This window comes from Lissotriton vulgaris, chromosome 6 (assembly GCF_964263255.1).
Source record: "Lissotriton vulgaris chromosome 6, aLisVul1.2, whole genome shotgun sequence".
NCBI lineage: Eukaryota > Metazoa > Chordata > Amphibia > Caudata > Salamandridae > Lissotriton > Lissotriton vulgaris.
In genome coordinates, this window is record NC_141694.1 from 792,251,736 (window position 1) to 792,264,746 (window position 13,011).

Consider the following 13,011-nt stretch of genomic DNA (forward strand, 5'->3'; position numbering starts at 1 on the left):
TGTAGTTAAATTATATTTCAAAATCTTCTGTGCATTTCAGGTGCACTGCTCTCCTTCTCAGTGGGGTTGCTACTATGCTTATTTGTTTTCTATTTCGTGGTCTCATTGGCCTGAGTAACTATTATGTATGAGTGTACTTAACAGAACTGCGTAATGCTAGACACTAGGGGGCAGATTACATTTACAAGCCCCTTGCGCCACGTTTACGTTGCCTTGCGTGACGCAACAGCGGCGTAAACGTGCCGCATCCCTGCAAGTCATTTACAGCATGACGCATCTAGGGAGATGCGTCACGTTATAAAGCCATGGGCCTGCACCACAATGGGTGCGTTCCTAGTACGCAGGGTGGGCGGTCCAGCGGCTGTGCGCCTCGCAAAATTGCCTGCGTGAAATCTACAAGATTTAACGCAGGCACTTCTGCGACGCTGCTACGTCAATTCAATTCCTTATGTCTGCTCGAAGCAGGCGAAAGGACTGACACAGCATGTAAAGTATTGGGTGGCCCTGAGCATTACTGGAGTTGCATTGCGTTGGCGACGTGACTCCAGCGATGCGCCGCTCTTACGTGACGAGATGCGTCACGCAAGTGCCTACCCTTGCGCCAGGGCGCGCCGCATTGTAAATGAGGCACATCTGCCGTGTCGCAAGGGTAGTTTTGCGTGACGCATTTGATCTGGCGCATCTCTGGAGATGCGCCAGAACGCGTAAGTAAGTATGCCCCTAAGGGGCAGAATTGCAATTACCGTCGCATCCCTGCAAAGTAGCAGGGATGCGCCATTAATTGTGCGGCCCGCTACCACCACCAAACATGGTGCGCCGTATTTGCAATGCGGCTCCCCATGGGCCCAAAACGTCACCGAAGCTTTACTGCTGGAGTTGCGTCGCAACGATGGCGCAGCTCCATCAATGCTCTGGGGTACCCTATCTCCCCAATGCTGGGTCAAGCCGTACGTCTGCTTCAAGCAGGTGCAGGGTTTGTGTGACGCATCATTGTCCTAAAGGTGACTGATTGATATTTTGTAGATTTCCCTCAGCCACTATTAGGATGTGTTCCAGCGCAGGAATGCCCTCCCTTGCGCCGGAACGCCCCCTGATGGCGCAGGGCTTTATAACGGGATGCATCTCCCAAATGCGTCACGTTGTTATAATATTATACGCCGCACCATGGCGCCCTTTTTTGTTTAGCTGCTGCGTCACAAAAGTCACGCAAGAACGGCGCAAAAGAGCCGCAAGGGCTTAAATCTGCCCCTTCCTTTGTAACCCTGACAATAAGAAAAATAGTGGCGGTGGATTGATAGTTTGACTATTTAAATGACTGGTAATGTAGCAGGCAACTGTTAGTGTTGTCACTGATCTGACTGAAATCACAATGGAGTTTGTCTGTCACTTTGCGTCTTGCCTGCGGACTGCTGCCTGCCAGTCCTAGGTGAACGTTTCAGTACTTTGTTTAGTGAGTTACGTGACTTTCGAAGTCACAGGTCCGCAAATAAATAAAAAGTAACCATAATCAATATAATTTCGCGGAAATATTTTGTTATTGTTCTTTTGAAATGTTTGATTTGGTTGACATTGACAAGCAACAATCATCCATGTTTTCTGTTCTTTCTTTCATGTTGTACGTCAGCTCCCCCCAGGGGCGAGAGGAGGACACAGGAGCAGCAGGCGGCGGATGCTGTTCATCAACAGGGCCAGGATCGGGCAGGCGAGGGCTCCTCTGCTGGCCCCAGTAAGTTTTCATTTTAGACTAGTACCTATTTTTCCTAGCGTTCCTCATTTGAATTTTTTCAAAATTGTCTTTGCTCTTCTTGTAGACTGTATCTAAATTCTTATCCTGCCTCTACTATGACTCCCTGTGGTATTACTAGATTATTCTTATTAGTCTGTCTGTGTAGCTAACTAAGATTGCACGGTTGGCGAAACTCCCATGATTCTAGTCAGCAATAGCTCTATCAACTTAGTGCAGTCCTCTGGGATTGTCCATAATGTCTTTTGAAGTGTTCTATCTGGACTCATGCTTGCAAAAATTGCAAAACCTTTCGTTCAGTCACTCTAGTCTGGAGGACCAAAAAACACAGATTGTATTTAAATTTAAAAGCTTTATTAAAAGTAAACACATTTATTAAAATGAAGTCATAATAAAACTAAACGTTTAACTGATAATGGAAAAGTGGTTAGTGCTGACGATTAATTGAAGACATTTCTTGTGGTCGAGCCGAGCTCTCACCTGGTTTCAACTTGATCTTGTTGTTAGAAGTCCATCTTCTGTCTGTGTGGAGAAAAATGGTGCGTGTTAAAAAATCAGCCTTCATCAGTTGTGCCAAAAAGTGCAGCAAGACAACCTTCCCTGGAAAAAGGGACATTTTTTTTAACTTTAACGTAGACAGTCACAAATTACATTGTTTTCACATGTCTTCATTCCTAGACCAAATACTAGTGACTAGTGAGTGCTTTATTCTAAGATTCTTAAATGTACTTTGTAGGTGGAACATCTGGTGGCGGGGCCAGTGTGGTGGTGGTGCTCGACACGGAGGCGGAGGGCAATTCATCATCAGGGGAGGAGGCGGCGGCGCCGGATGTGAGAGTTGAGACGGTGGTGGCGGCCAGAGGTAAGCTCTTATATATTCCTTACTTATTGAGATTGAAGACTAGCTGGGAAGGCAAGAATATGAGATGCATGGCTGGGTGAATGATGAAGCAATGATGGGTGGAAGGACAACAGCCTGGGTGGGTGACACAGAAACTGTATGTGTCCATATACCTGGATCATGCTACTATCTGACTCTTAGATAGCATATGTGTATCTAGAGCAGGGGTACTCCTAGTACGGCCCGCGGGCCGGTGGTGGCCCGGCAAGCCTTCGTTGGCGGTGCGCTGACCTTGCAGACAATCACTGCTCCCCCGGCCCCCACAGAGCAGAGGCTTTTTTGTATTTCACCTGTTAGCGCCCCTGCATCTCCACTCTGACAATCACTGCTCCCCCGGCCCCCACAGAGCAGAGTGGAGATGCAAGGCCACAAAGAGGTGAAATAGAACTAAGCCTCTGCTCTGTGGGGCCGGGCAAGCAGTGATTGTCAGGGTGGAGAAGCAGGGGCGCTAAAACAAACAAAGCCTCAATAATATGTTAATGGTCTTTTAAAGACCTGTTAAGTACTTTGGTGTTGTTGTCTGTGTGTGCGCGTTGAGGAAGCGGTCTCAACCCGGGCTGAAGGCTGACACAGATAGACACACACACAGTGAGATGACAGAGGGAGAGGGAGGGCAGGAGGGAGAGAGAGATGGAGGGAGGGCAGGAGGGACAGCAGGAGGGAGAGAGATGTATGTAAATGCTGGGTCTGGTGGCTCAGTGGATGAGGGCATCTGCTGCAGGGACCTGTGTGCAACCTCATGGTCACAAGTTATCGTTTTGCTTTAGCCCCGCCCCCTCTGACTCCGCCCCCACCAGTGCGGCCCTCGGCCCCAAACTACACTGTAAATGTAGCCCCTGAGAGAAAGTTTGTGAGTACCCATGATCTAGAGAGAGTAGACGGTCAGTGGATGAACTAAGTGTAACTTTGAAGAGCATGTAACACTAACACTGCACCCGCACGTCCGTTCCAGTGTAGGAAAGGCAAGGAAAAGAACTTTTAATTTTGTCCAAATACTACCATAAATAGTAGCAGTAGTTTGTATTGCAAGCACTGCATAGATCCGGTTATTATGGTGGCCACTCCCTACCTCTCTTAATAAGTTTAGTAGTACTCAGTCATTCATGTGTGGATGTATCACTGCCTGTCACTCAATAAAAAGCAAAGCACCTAAAGTCATCCCATATATAAGCAAAAACATCCCATGTGAAGTGATAGATAATCAGATTATTTATCTTCTTCAATTTTCCATTTCTAGTACTCATTTCCACTGTAGGGTGAAAGTTAAATTAATTAAGCAGTAGCCCTTGAGTTGTAACAGAGTATTCTCAGTGCCACCCGTAATAGAAAAGTAAGAGATTCACCACCTGCATGTACTGGACGGGTACAGTAACGCAACGGCAACGCAAGTCTAGGTCACTCCTCATGGCGTGCGTCTCTTTTTCTCGGGTGCAAGTTTACCGCGCTGGCATTATGCCGGCTTGCAGAAAATAACGTACCAATTTTCCAAAACAAGAGACAAGAAGAAGAATAAGACTGGTGTACTTTCATAGTCGACTCCAATGGAAGTCCACAGTGCTCATAGAATTTGTTCCTTAAACTCCCACTAATGTTAGAGCAAGGATGAAGAAGTGTGAGGTTAGATAGATACTGGCCTCAATAGTTATGTAATGCGCTTGCAAGTTGCTAGTTGTACTGCAGCACACATTTCTGCTGAATGATTGAGTTAATCTTAAAGAGCATTGGTTACAGACTATGTCTTTCTTTCTTCATATAGGTTCTCCTTCCAAACGAACAAGGAGGAAGGAGCTGGCTAGAGCGGCCCGGCAACGGAGAATCGAGGCCACTGTTGCGGAATATCGGCGGCTGGTGGCCCTGGAGGACGTGGAAAGTGTGCGGTCGACAACAACGACAACGTCGTCCTCCGTGGCCTCACCGGCTGCCACCGTGACCCAGCACAGTGGTCCACCGAGACTGAGCCGGGCTGCCAAAGGCAAACGCCACCGCCGAGCAGCAAGGCCAACAGCTGCTTCTCACAGGCCTTGCACCTGCAAGGCAGTGAAGGCACGCCTGCGCCGCACCACCCTGATGGTGTCCCGCCTTCAGCAGGAGCTCGCCTTGCTCCGCGAGGAGCATGATGCCCTGGCCCAAAAAGTGAACAGCATCCACCCATAGTGTCCCTTGCCCCTTTTTTAGAGACTTTTGGGGGGTGGGAATTGGGAGTTGGGTTTTTGGGGACTTTTGAAGGACAATCGTTGGGGTTAGGGAGGGTCTTGCGGGAGATTATTTTGTTAGGGATATAAATATACTTTTTCAAACTTTATCTGAGCATACCTGTTTTTTACTGCTTGCCTGGTGGGTGGGGGTTTAACGTTGACTGTTTTCCTGAAAGTTTAGTTCCATTTTCTTCCTTTAAGTGTAAATGCCCAAATGTTTTCAACACTAAGTGCCTCTCACAGACTAAGTGAAGTGAATCCAAGAGTCCTAGGACTTTAGTAGTACTACCTTCAGGCTCTCGTCTCTCGTACTAATACTCCATTATACCCCCAAACCACCAAACGCTTATCTTACCTGTAATTTGTGTTTGAAAGTAGGGCTAGGCCCAGGGCTGGCTCCACGGGAAACACCGAATAACGTTGGCAATCTTGGTCGGATAAAATTTCCTCATAGCGGTGGTAGTAGTGGTGTGACACAGTGGCAGTTGCATGCCTATGAAAAAAAAGAAAATGAAATCTGGTTTGTCCTCCTGAGCAATTCAACGGTACAACTGAGAATATAGCAGGTGACAGAAGTACAGTAGAGCAGTGCCACATTGTAGCCTAACAAATGGTAAAGTATAACTACTAATTCGGTTGAAGTTCTTTCACATTAGCAATGGTTCTTTGTCAAGCAGAGTAAGAATATATCATCGACAACTGTGGAAAGAAAGAATGCGACAGTACAGGGCCTGTGTGGAATTATTGATAACTATATTCAACATAAGGTCTCTGTAGCCAGATACCCGAGAGCCTTGCTGGTCACTATAAATCCATTCACAACAACACTCAATGGGGTTGGTCTGGAAGGTGTCACGTTTACTCCCCGTGATCCAGTCGATGCAAATATGGTTCCACCTCCAAATGTCACCAACACCCAGAAGTGTAAACACAGGGTGTTCGAGGCATTAGGCGAGGGAGAAAAATAACAAACTAAAATAAAAAATGTGGGATGGGTAAAGGTAGGGTCAGCAGGGAAAGGATACCTGTAAGAGAAGACAAGACAGGCATCAGTGAAGTGATGTCCTAACATACAAGGGTACTCTCATATAGTCTCACTAAATAGTCTGCAAGTCTCCCGCCTACTCATGGGAAATGTAGTTTCATAGTACGGTAGGCGCTTAGGGGCTGCGTAACCTGACAGAAGGTATAGTAGATAGAAAAGGAGAAATTGCTTTTTTTCTAGGTGTCCCCTCACTCACCAGGGTTGCCCCTTGGTGACATGCTTCATCATTGGGGCCATCCCAGTCCTCTACGGCCTGGGGCGTGCTGCGACTTGCGAATTACGTAGGAGCACTTACAAATGACTATGTGTGGTGCAGATAGTGGAGTGGACTAAGTGATGTGTTAAGGGATCAATGTAGAAGCCGAGAGAGAGCAAAGAAATGCAGTCACAGTCAGAGAAAAAGGCAAGGGATACTGTATCTATGTGGTTGTAGTGGTCCTGTTGGAAGTGGTAAGTAAGTTGCCCGCAGAAAAAAAATCCTCCTATTAGCGGCACTCCTCCATTGCAGCCGACGCTTCGTCCACCGATGTTGGTCACCAGAAGACACCCTGTCCACTGCCTGCCTGATGCTGAATTGTGGCTCGCTACTGTGAAGCCTGACTCCATCCTTTTTTCCCCATTGCAGAGACTGAAACCCGGCCTGTAATTATTCAACGAAAAACAGGAAGTGATATAATATTACAACACCACTGATAAATAAATATAAGGTATGTAGGCTGTGGAGTGCAAAAAGTCACAATTTGTTTTTCCTAGTAGACAGACAGTACAATGTTTTTGAAAGTGCGTACTCTGAGTCACCTTTTGAAGGATAAGTAAGTATGGGCAAATTAATGTAGCGGATCTTGCCCCTCAAGCTAGGTGTACTGTAAACTGTGTTTTAGAACAAAAATAGATCTTCCTAGCAGTGCTCCCACCCAAAAAACGAGGCCTAGCAGAAAACTGGAGACAAAACTTACTTTGAAAGTAAAAGTAGGCCGAAGTACCCTAATTACCCATTACCCCCCGTGGATTGTATTCAAACCACTTGCAAGCAACCAAGCAAAAGTAGCCATAGCCAGCATCGCTCCAAGACTCGAAATCCCCCCCACTCAAACACATGCAATAGAAATACTGCTAACCCTAACGAACCCTAAGTTAAGAATAGTGGCAAAGGCTTTCTTTAACTATGCCAAATCCCCCCTTTCCCACCATGGATTTTCTTCAAATGACTTGCAACCAAAATTACACATTCTCACGAGTGCTCTAAGACCCCAGAACTCAGTTTGAAAAATCTAGAACACCCCGATACACATGCAATCCTGCTGCTAGGGCTAACCCTAACGAACCCTAAGTTACAAAAAGTGCCAAAACTAAAGGCTTTTCCGCGCGGATTTTGTCCCAACCACTTCTACCCGGTATTAGACCTTCCCAGGAATGCCCCAAGACCCGGCAACCCACCCGCCAAGAAGCATAACACCCCCAAACAGGCCAAAAGCAAAATCTCATACTTGCAATATTTCTGGGCCTTCGGTCCAAACGCGCTGCGTAGCTAGGCCATAAGTCGGGGTTGGCACGACGGATTTCCTGAAAAGCAAATGCAATCAAGATTAGAGTGTCCCAGCAGTGCTCCCAGACCACGAAACTCACCCGCAAACAGACGGAACCCCCCCTAAGAGCACCTCAAAGGCAAGCAAGTCATCAAAAACACAAAAAAAATTCCGCCTGGGATTTGGTCCAAAACACTTTTATCCGGTATTAGAGCTTCCCAGCAATGGCCCCAGAGCCGTCAACCCAGGAGAAAACGAGTAGAAGACCCCCAAACAGCCAAAGAGCAAAAGTACAAAAATGGGGACTTAGTCACTTTTTCACAAATTTCCCAAATCACTCCGCGCGCGCTCTGCAGCTAGGCCCTAAGTCCCCTCAGCCACCATGGATTTGCTTCAAACCTCTTGCAAAGTAAAGTATATATAGCCAGCAGTGCTCCCACACCACGAAACTCACCCGCAAACACCAGGAAGCCCCCCAAACAGGCCCCCGAAAACGCTACATAGAGCAAAATGTCAGAAATAGCCCAAAAAAAAATCGGCCTGGATTTTGTCCCAACCACTTCTACCCGGTATTAGACCTTCCCAGGAATGCCCCAAGACCCGGCAACCCACCCGCCAAGAAGCATAACACCCCCAAACAGGCCAAAAGCAAAATCTCATACTTGCAATATTTCTGGGCCTTCGGTCCAAACGCGCTGCGTAGCTAGGCCATAAGTCGGGGTTGGCACGACGGATTTCCTGAAAAGCAAATGCAATCAAGATTAGAGTGTCCCAGCAGTGCTCCCAGACCACGAAACTCACCCGCAAACACCAGCAAGCCCCCCAAACAGGCCCCCGAAAACGCTACATAGAGCAAAATGTCTGAAATAGCCCAAAAAAAATCGGCCTGGATTTTGTCCCAACCACTTCTACCCGGTATTAGACCTTCCCAGGAATGCCCCAAGACCCGGCAACCCACCCGCCAAGAAGCATAACACCCCCAAACAGGCCAAAAGCAAAATCTCATACTTGCAATATTTCTGGGCCTTCGGTCCAAACGCGCTGCGTAGCTAGGCCATAAGTCGGGGTTGGCACGACGGATTTCCTGAAAAGCAAATGCAATCAAGATTAGAGTGTCCCAGCAGTGCTCCCAGACCACGAAACTCACCCGCAAACACCAGGAAGCCCCCCAAACAGGCCCCCGAAAACGCTACATAGAGCAAAATGTCTGAAATAGCCCAAAAGAAATCGGCCTGGATTTTGTCCCAACCACTTCTACCCGGTATTAGACCTTCCCAGGAATGCCCCAAGACCCGGCAACCCACCCGCCAAGAAGCATAACACCCCCAAACAGGCCAAAAGCAAAATCTCATACTTGCAATATTTCTGGGCCTTCGGTCCAAACGCGCTGCGTAGCTAGGCCATAAGTCGGGGTTGGCACGACGGATTTCCTGAAAAGCAAATGCAATCAAGATTAGAGTGTCCCAGCAGTGCTCCCAGACCACGAAACTCACCCGCAAACACCAGCAAGCCCCCCAAACAGGCCCCCGAAAACGCTACATAGAGCAAAATGTCTGAAATAGCCCAAAAAAAATCGGCCTGGATTTTGTCCCAACCACTTCTACCCGGTATTAGACCTTCCCAGGAATGCCCCAAGACCCGGCAACCCACCCGCCAAGAAGCATAACACCCCCAAACAGGCCAAAAGCAAAATCTCATACTTGCAATATTTCTGGGCCTTCGGTCCAAACGCGCTGCGTAGCTAGGCCATAAGTCGGGGTTGGCACGACGGATTTCCTGAAAAGCAAATGCAATCAAGATTAGAGTGTCCCAGCAGTGCTCCCAGACCACGAAACTCACCCGCAAACACCAGGAAGCCCCCCAAACAGGCCCCCGAAAACGCTACATAGAGCAAAATGTCTGAAATAGCCCAAAAAAAATCGGCCTGGATTTTGTCCCAACCACTTCTACCCGGTATTAGACCTTCCCAGGAATGCCCCAAGACCCGGCAACCCACCCGCCAAGAAGCATAACACCCCCAAACAGGCCAAAAGCAAAATCTCATACTTGCAATATTTCTGGGCCTTCGGTCCAAACGCGCTGCGTAGCTAGGCCATAAGTCGGGGTTGGCACGACGGATTTCCTGAAAAGCAAATGCAATCAAGATTAGAGTGTCCCAGCAGTGCTCCCAGACCACGAAACTCACCCGCAAACACCAGCAAGCCCCCCAAACAGGCCCCCGAAAACGCTACATAGAGCAAAATGTCTGAAATAGCCCAAAAAAAATCGGCCTGGATTTTGTCCCAACCACTTCTACCCGGTATTAGACCTTCCCAGGAATGCCCCAAGACCCGGCAACCCACCCGCCAAGAAGCATAACACCCCCAAACAGGCCAAAAGCAAAATCTCATACTTGCAATATTTCTGGGCCTTCGGTCCAAACGCGCTGCGTAGCTAGGCCATAAGTCGGGGTTGGCACGACGGATTTCCTGAAAAGCAAATGCAATCAAGATTAGAGTGTCCCAGCAATGCTCTCAGACCATGAAACTCACCCACAAACAGACGGAACCCCCCCTAAGAGCACCTCAAAGGCAAGCAAGTCATCAAAAACACAAAAAAATTTCCGCCTCGGATTTGGCACAAACCACTTTTAGTGCTTCCCAGCAATGGCCCCAGACCCGTCAACTCACCTGCAAAGAGGTAGAACAACACCCCCACAAGTGCTGAGTCTTTCTTCATTGGGCGTAAACCAGCCCTCTGCTTTGATGGAAATAGGAGTCTGGAGGAGGAGGATAGAGGAGCATGTTCTTCTGAACTTGTGAACCTGAGGAATGCAGACTGCGGCACCTTCAAATAAATTAGCAAACAAGTGAAGACAGTTCTGCTGATGGGCTTGTCTTTGTGATAATCTGATTAAAGTTTGAATTATATTAACTGTGCACAACAAAGAAAGACAGACACACAGGAATAAAAGTGAATAAGGATGAAAAAGAAAGTTATTGATTCGTTGTCTCATTTTCAGGGCTCGAAGTCGGAATCACGGTCCAGGAATAAGAATAAGGCTTCGTCATCATACTCTGCGAATTCAGCCCGGGTGAGGTCAGTGCCACCTGACAGAGTAGAAATTCCCTCATCTATGGTGCTGGCCACCTCCTCTTCATCCGGCACGCTCTCTCGTACTCTTATATCTGGTGGTATGAGGTGCTGATTCATCTTGATCATTGTTAACCTCTCCACATTTTTGGGCGAGAGGCGGCTCCGTTTGGGAGTTACAATCCCACCAGCCGCACTGAAAACCCGTTCAGAAGACACACTTGCGAGTGGGCAAGACAAGTAGTTTAAAGCCAGGTTGGTGAGCTGTGGCCACAATTCTTTTTTCCCATGCCAATACGCCAATGGGTCAGAATTAACATAGACCTCTGTGGAGTCATTCAGATAGTCCTTCACCATCGACTCAAGGTCCTCCTCCAAGGTTCCTCCACTTTGCGTAGCTCTTGCTGTGCCTCTGGCCTTTTGAGAACCAAACCCACGCAGAGCTAGCCAATCCTCTTCAGCCTCCAATGTTTCTGCTGTCTTTCGTGCAGATGATGCGGTTGCCGGTGTCTTTAACGGCTGAGAGGTCACTTGTGCCACAGCCACAGGTGCAGAAGTGGATTGTTTTGACTGGGGATGGCCTGCTGATGTACTGCCATTTCCTTCAATTTCCAGCCGTTCTGTTTCAAACTTCTTGGCTGACAAGGCTAGCCAACGTTTGTACTTTGTAACATCTTCATCAGCAAAAGAAAAGAATGCTCTGCCTGCCAGCGCCTTTTTGTAGCGTGGATCCAGAATAGTAGCACAAATGTAATGCTGTTCTGAGTGGATCTTTTGAAGACGTTCATCACCTTGTAGGAGCTCTAATAATTGCTCAGCCAGAAGCAAAGAAGAGCCTTTCTTTTTGTCATCTTTTCGAAACACAGAACACACCTCCTTCAGTTGGTCCTCCAGCATGTACAACAATGGGATAGCTTTTCCCAAATTAGAGTCCTCCTTGCTGACTGCACGCGTGAAGACCTCAAAAGGACGAAGCATGCGTGTTAGGCTTTCAACTATGTTCCATTGCGGCCCACCCATCCTCAGCTCCTCTATACCCTCTTTCAAGAAATATTGATCGAGTTGCGTATACTGCTCATACAGACGCTCAAGCATGTAGAAGGTTGAGTTCCAACGTGTTACCACCTCCTGGATGAGTGCTTTCACTGGCATTTGACATTGATATAGCATGCTCCTCAGCTGCTTGCGGGCCTTAAAAGAATGCCTGAAATGCTTGCAAATTTTTCGGCAGTTCTCCAATACACTGGACGCTGCACTGAGTTTATTACCCAAGAATTTTTGGACAACCAGGTTTATACAGTGCGCCAAACACGGCACTCTGAAATAGTAACCGTCCCTCATGGCCTTAACTATATTGGAGCCATTGTCCGTGGAAACATAACCAACCTTGCGTTTTAGTGGGGACAGACAGTTAAGGACCTTTGTGTCAAAGACATCCAAAATGTTTTCTGCTGTGTGACGTTTCTCCAAACCAAACATGGCTAGTGTTGCATGTTTCCGAGCACCTTTAAAAACAATGTTAGTGTCAACACCTGAGTTTAGCTTTGCTTTAGCCCCTGAAAAAGAGACCCAGTGTGCAGTGATGCACATGTAATCAGCGCCTGCGCCACTGCTCCACATGTCTGTTGTCAGATGTATAGTGTGAACAGCACTCTTCTGCAAAGCTGCCCCAATCGCCTTCAGAACATCTTCATGTAGTGCTGGAACCGCAACTCGGGCAAAATAGAACCGGCTAGGAACCTTCCATTTAGGGCAGAGCGCTGCCACTAATTCTAGAAAACCAACCCCTTCGACAAAAGAAAAAGGGAGAAGGTCCAGAGCTAGCATTTTAGCCAGCTTAGTGTTATACAGACGGGTCATTGGGTGGTTGCGTTCATATTGCGCTTCTGTAAACAACATCTTTTTAATGTTGCCCTGGACCAATGATTTACGGGATGATGATCTCTTCGACCCAGTTACGCTCGCTGATGAACTTTTCCGCATTGATGTCTCACTCTCTCCCACACTCTTAGTGTGGCTCCCATGGGGTGTGCTGCTGACATGGGAACTGGGTGTAAGTGAAGTGTTTGGATCGTCTTCTTCTACCTCCTCGTCATCAGCAGATGACAAATCAACGTTTTCATTACGTGCAATTCCGGCTTTCTTGACCGCCTCTAGGTGCGGAAACCATTCGACAGGGTGCCTTCTCTCAAGATGACCTCTCTGGCCTCCGGTACCATAGTTAGAACCAAGCTTACCACGACTATATCGAAGCTTACAAAGGCTACAAATGGCTACGTTTTCCTTTTTTGGGCAAACACTAAAGAAGTCCCAAACTGGAGACTTGAAATGTCTTCGGGGGCCGCCGCCGGAGGAGGCGTCGATACTGGTGGTGGTGGTCCTGCTGCTAATGACAGATGAAGTGGAGGATGTGGATTGCCGAACTTCAGTACGTTTTGCACTTTCACCACCACGAATTGAGGTCGAGGACGAGGTGGGTACCTTCTTGCGAGGAAGAAATATGGAAGCAGTAGGTTTTGGTGTACTAC

General features: G+C 47.8%; 2 protein-coding genes across 4 annotated transcripts in view; both read left to right on the forward strand.

The window, feature by feature from the left end:
- CCN6 (cellular communication network factor 6) overlaps positions 1–13,011 on the forward strand; it is a 237,860-nt gene that overhangs the window by 99,462 nt on the left and 125,387 nt on the right. The gene's annotated exons all lie outside the window — the stretch shown is intronic.
- On the forward strand, positions 1,628–5,794 carry LOC147708014 (uncharacterized). Of its 2 annotated transcripts, XR_015296483.1 has the most exons (3): positions 1,628–1,726; positions 2,481–2,606; positions 4,402–5,794. XR_015296483.1 is itself a non-coding variant. In XM_086925284.1 (2 exons), the coding sequence occupies exons 1-2, from the start codon at positions 2,468–2,470 to the stop codon at positions 4,797–4,799; spliced, it is 537 nt and encodes a 178-aa protein (XP_086781410.1). In that variant the 5' UTR covers positions 2,452–2,467; the 3' UTR covers positions 4,800–5,794. The 2 variants fall into 2 exon arrangements, 1 of the variants encoding a protein (XP_086781410.1); XM_086925284.1 differs by lacking the exon at positions 1,628–1,726 and having other exon boundaries at positions 2,452–2,606.